Here is a 5,895-nt window from a genome sequence, read left to right on the forward strand (position 1 = left end):
TATAGGATCTATAAATTATTATGGTTTCTTCTCCAATTCTACGTTCATTTTGGTAGGATAGAAAAATAGATGTTGTGAACCATGCTACTACGACTACGATACGAGATATAGAAGAGCTACAAGAAACCAACTAAACATACCCTAAGTTGCTATTCGACGCTTCTTGTTAACAGCCGATTGAAATTCAAGCCAAAGTTCCAGAGGCAGGTAGGTGAACAGCTATATAAAAGCATAAAGGTCTCCTCTATCTAGTAGTACAAAAAAATAAAAAAGAAAAGAAAAGAAAGTATAGAAGTAAAGAGGAAATATCGAATATATGGCAAGAAAAACAAGGTGACAGTGACCAGACTTGTAGTAGTACTATATGATCGACAAATCTTCTGTAGAACTAATGTTGAAAGTGGCAAGTGATCTGTGAACTCACTGTATACTGCGAGTATGTCAAATATTTCATTCTCTCCGCCAAAATCGGGGATATAAAAGAAAACTGCCCCTGCTCCGACCAGGCGTGTTTTTAGTTTTAGGCTTCTTTGCCCCTGCCGCGCCTTCGCCGGGATCGGTCCATGGCCGGCGCCGAGCGCGTGGAGGCTCCCTCCTTGGAGGAGCAAGGGCTCCTCGCTCTAGAGGTTAGTTGACTCGAGCACTTCCACTCTCCCTCCGGCTGGCCTTTACTTGTGTTTAGGTTTGTTGGATGTTTTGGTCAGACTGGTAGCCTATTTTAGGAAAGAAAGCATGCCTTAGCGCACGAGATTTTTGGAAGAATTTAAGCTCACCTATTGATTTAGTACTTACGTTCCTATAAGGATAGCTTGGCACCTCCACTACGTCGAGATTTCAGTATTTGTTGCTACTTTGGCTGGATGACTTGGGGCGTATTCTCGTGCTTTACTATACGTATATGGCCGTGGAGAGTCATGAGTAGAATTCAGGGTTGCAATTGACAATTGCAGTGTTAATTAGAAGGCTTTAATATTTTTCTTCACTCTATTTCAGAATAGCTTGCTTGGTACACATAGCTGAGCCTAAACAATTTATCCTGTTGGTTCTTTCAACTCGTAACCGCGTTTAATTAAAGCACCTTGTGTTCCAAGGCATTTCACTTTTGTTGTTCCTAAGCTGATGGGCATATTGCTGGTACCAGCATATTGTTGTAGTTGCTTGAAAGTAAAGCCTGAACTTATACCCTGGATTTGGTCTTGCTGAATCAATGTAGAAAGCCATAGTGGCTACTGTCTTAATTTAGTCGATCAAAGCATGTGCATCAATGTATGGTGATATGCATACATCGTCAAAGTGCTCTTGTCTGTTAATACCTGTGATATTTGTTTAACAGAGAAATAACATAATTTTGGTTCCAGGAATCCAACCAACTAGTATACACTGGAGATGGATCAGTTGACTTTTCTGGAAATCCTGTTATCAAGGAAAGAACTGGTAGATGGAAGGCATGTCCATTCATATTAGGTATTGTCCGGAGTAAATTCATTAGGTGTGTTCTTCCAATTTAATCCTCCGTAATCTGCAATTAACTATCGAGGTTAACCTAGGTAATGAATGCTGTGAACGACTGGCCTATTATGGCATCGCCACGAACCTTGTTACTTACTTGACAAAAAAGCTACATGTTGGCAATGCCTCTGCTGCTAGCAACGTGACTACATGGCAGGGAACTTGCTACTTGACTCCGCTTATTGGAGCAGTCCTGGCTGATGCATACTGGGGGAAGTATTGGATAATTGCAACATCCTCCATAGTGTACTTCATCGTAAGTCAACTTTGCTCGAACGAACAAGCGTGTAATTTATTCCTTTTTTGACTGATGAATAGGCCCTAATTTTCTTTGTATTCCATTCAACTTCAACTGGAATAGCCCGGTTAGTTTGTTACTCCCTCCATTCCAAAATATAAATCATTCCAAGAATCTTGGAGAGACAAAGCATCTTAAATTTGACCAGAGTTATAGAGTGAAGTATAAAGATTTATGACATCAAATAGGTATATTATTAATGATACTTAGATAGTATCATAAATGTTATTATCTTATTATATAAATTTGGTCAAATTTGAAATGCTTTGACTCTTAAAGCTTTTTGGAATGACTTATAATTTAGGATGGAGAGAGTATGATTTAACTTGACATCATCTTTTAATTTTAGGGGATGGTAATACTGACTCTTTCAGCATCAGTTCCTATGCTCATGCCTCCATCCTGTGAAGGATCCTTTTGCGCACCAGCAAGCCCTTTTCAGTATACTGTCTTTTTTCTTGGTCTTTATCTGATTGCACTGGGTGCTGGTGGAATTAAGCCATGCGTCTCGTCCTTTGGAGCTGATCAATTTGATGATACAGATCCTGATGAGCGAATCCAGAAGGGTTCTTTCTTTAATTGGTTCTATCTTTCAATAAATATTGGTGGCCTCATATCAAGCAGCTTTCTGGTTTGGGTGCAAGACAATGTTGGATGGGGACTGGGCTTTGGCATTCCGACAGTATCCATGGGGCTGGCAATCATAAGCTTCTTCTCTGGCACATCACTTTATAGGTTCCAAAAACCTGGAGGTAGTCCTATTACACGAGTATGCCAGGTGATTGTTGCCTCGTTGCGCAAGTGGAATGTGCATGTCCCAGAGGACAGCTCTCTCTTGTATGAGCAACCTGATGGGGTATCAACAATTGAGGGGAGTCGGCAATTAGAGCACACAGATGAACTCAGGTATGCGCTCCTAATAAGATGATAGTAGAAGCAGCTGCAAATTGAGATAGATTGTGAAGCTGTATGAGGTAAAGATGATAATATTATTGATTGCCACACTTCTGAAATGAAGAAATAATTATTCCTTAGTAAAGAATAGTAGTTGTTGTCAGTGTGACGCTTGTATGTAATACGGAACAAAGTTCTTTGCCTAGAAAGCGCTCGCTGTCTGCACATGAACAAGAATTCACAGAAATAAAGAAAGCATTAAGCCTGACAGATATAGCTTCTCTTACTCTGTGCTTGAATCAGACAATCAATTAGACATTCTTCAATGTTCGAATTCTTTCATTAAATCAGCATATTTACCTTTGCGATTGATCATGTTCCTAATTTGGTATTATTTATTCTTGAACACATCTGTTGTGTATTATAACATAAACTAATCAGAAAGTCACTCTTGGAGAAAAAATCAACCTCACGCAATAGACCTCATGTACTGACAAGAATGGGAAAATGATTTTGATGTCTTCCCTGCTTACTGATAATTGGACATCTTCTGATCCACCAAGGCTTATGAGCCTGGTATGCGGTATGCCATTCAGTATATACTTGCAACACATGTTTAGTGCATCAGACTATCAGAGAGTGGTCATTCAGTGTATGCTCGCAGCACATACGGTTAGTGCATTGGGTGTATAATGTTGGAGGAATTATTTGTCATTAGTGGATATGAATTATATAGAAATAATATATTTATAGTATAACCTAGCAGAACGCCTATCAAGAAAAAGTATTTAACTGGTTACTTCTGAAAATAGTTTTTTTTTTACTAGTTGCCGAATCAGTTCTGATTTTCGCTGTTCAGGATTTAGGTACTATATAATACTAAACTGCAACTTGTAAACATACATACTAGTCACTTTTTTCTCGGTTGTTTTGCCTAATAGATGAATATTATGACTTGTTTTGTGATAGCTGTTCGCCTTCTTTTCGCATATTGTGCCGAAGCTAAGTGCCTAACATAGTTGAACTGATTTTCATTCAGATTTTTTGACAAGGCTGCTACAGTTGCCAAAGTTGACGTGAAAACTGCTGACTTCAACAATCCATGGCGGATATGCACAGTCACGCAGGTGGAAGAACTAAAGATACTGGTAAGGATGTTCCCTATATGGGCAACAACAATCGTGTTTTCTGTTGCATATGCTCAGATGTCAACAATGTTTGTGGAACAAGGCATGGTGCTTGACCCATCCTTGGGTTCATTCAAGTTTCCTCCAGCGTCGTTATCTACTTTTGACACCCTAACCATCATCATATGTGTCCCGATGTACAATTACATCATGGTTCCAATAGCTAGGAGATTCACTGGCAACGGGAGGGGCTTTACAGAGTTGCAGAGGATGGGCATTGGCCTGGTAATTTCCATCATAGCTATGTCAGTCGCTGCAATCCTTGAAATCAAGCGGCTAGAAGTTGCCAGGGAAGCACACCTGGTAGATCAGAACATCCCAGTCCCATTGAGCATATTCTGGCAAATCCCTCAGTATTTCCTGATCGGTCTAGCGGAGGTGTTCACATTCATCGGAGCGCTCGAGTTCTTTTATAATCAGTCACCGGATGCCATGAGGAGCGTCTGCAGCGCACTTAATCTTCTCACCGTTTCCTTTGGGAACTATCTCAACACGTTCATTTTGACAATGGTTGCATACTTTACTACAAGGGGAGGTAACCCTGGATGGATTCCTGACAACTTGAACGAAGGGCATCTTGATTACTTCTTCTGGCTCATTGCTGGCCTCAGTTTTCTGAACCTGATTGTATATGTCATCTGTGCTAGCAAATACAAGAGCAAGAAGGCAGCTTGAGTTGTTAAAGTCAGTAGCTGGATGGCGTGCCATGTTATTGTGGGCGCTTCACTTCAAAATCTGTATATATGTTTCCTACTGCATTAACTCTAGCTGAAACAACGATCACAGTTGATTATCCTATTGTTGCAAAGCTTCTATTTCTTATTGTACCGGGATACTAAGTTGATTGTACATTCGTACTTCTACTTTTTGTATGTATTTGGCCTATTGGAGGTTGCTGAATGTAGACAAATCTCACATGCTTCTACTCTGCTATCAAGGATTTTGATTGCTGCTTTTTTTTTTCTAGATTTATGTGATCAAGTTTAGATCTTGTGTATTTGGCTAATTGGATGCTGCTGAATGTAGACAAATCTCGCATGCTTCTACTCTGCTATCAAGGATTTTGATTACTGTTTTTTTTTCTAGATTTATGTTATCATGTTTTTGTATATGAATCAATATGCTGTTGAACTCAAACAGGCCTTGGGACAGGACTTTACCTTCTGTACATACAAGACACCCGTTCTGACATTCTCTAATGGCACAACCGCACAATGTGTTTTTGGTTTGGTTCAATTGGCTGTCTCTATATCGGACACGCATATTTGCCTGCCGTTTTTGTTTGTTTGTTTGTGTTTTTTTGCGCATAGCCGTCTTGTTTGTTTTGGTTCCACTAGGGAAAAAGTACTAGAAGCTGTTGAAACATGCAGGTTAATTGGCAGTAGTAATACATGAGCGAGTGCAGAATCGTTCCAGGTCACCAGCACGGTAATGAGTTCATCCCTTCTGACCTTATGCCTGCTGCGTCAGCAACCGGACCAAGGGCCTCTTTGGTTTCTTAGCTAAATTTTAGTCAGCTAAACTTTAGTTATTTTATTAATTAAATTTTTAAACACACTGACTAAAAAGAGCTAAAATAGTTTAGTTTCACTAGTCACACAAGAGTAGCTAAAATAATTTTAGTTGGCTAAAAATTTAGCAAGGAGAACCAAACGGGGCCCAAATCTTTCTAGAAATAGCAACGGACAGAAAATAACTACCCTCGTCGTGCCCATTTTGGTCCTCTCTCTTTCTCTAGATGTTGTAGTATTAAGATACGACCATGGTATTAAGAAACAACGATTAGAATCCATAAACGTGCAAAATTATGGTTTAGAAAAAAGAGGTGTAGAACTCTAAATAAAAAACTATAGTCTTTAACTACACTGGGGTTTTCAAAATTATAAATTTGTTATATCTAAATACTTCAGGGCGCTCTCAAACCAAATTATTTTACAAAATCATAGTATCATTTCTAGAACTCTAAAAATACTTGTTGTATACTTCAGTGTTGCTTTTATTTTTTTA

General features: G+C 39.2%; 1 protein-coding gene across 1 annotated transcript; it reads left to right on the top strand.

Moving 5' to 3' along the window:
* Window positions 422–4,819, top strand: LOC8063365 (protein NRT1/ PTR FAMILY 8.3). Its single transcript, XM_002463927.2, has 5 exons — window positions 422–626; window positions 1,359–1,464; window positions 1,548–1,765; window positions 2,157–2,713; window positions 3,741–4,819. The coding sequence occupies exons 1-5, from the start codon at window positions 564–566 to the stop codon at window positions 4,561–4,563; spliced, it is 1,767 nt and encodes a 588-aa protein (XP_002463972.1). The 5' UTR covers window positions 422–563; the 3' UTR covers window positions 4,564–4,819.

The sequence above is a fragment of the Sorghum bicolor genome, chromosome 1 (genome assembly GCF_000003195.3).
Source record: "Sorghum bicolor cultivar BTx623 chromosome 1, Sorghum_bicolor_NCBIv3, whole genome shotgun sequence".
Classification (NCBI taxonomy): domain Eukaryota; kingdom Viridiplantae; phylum Streptophyta; class Magnoliopsida; order Poales; family Poaceae; genus Sorghum; species Sorghum bicolor.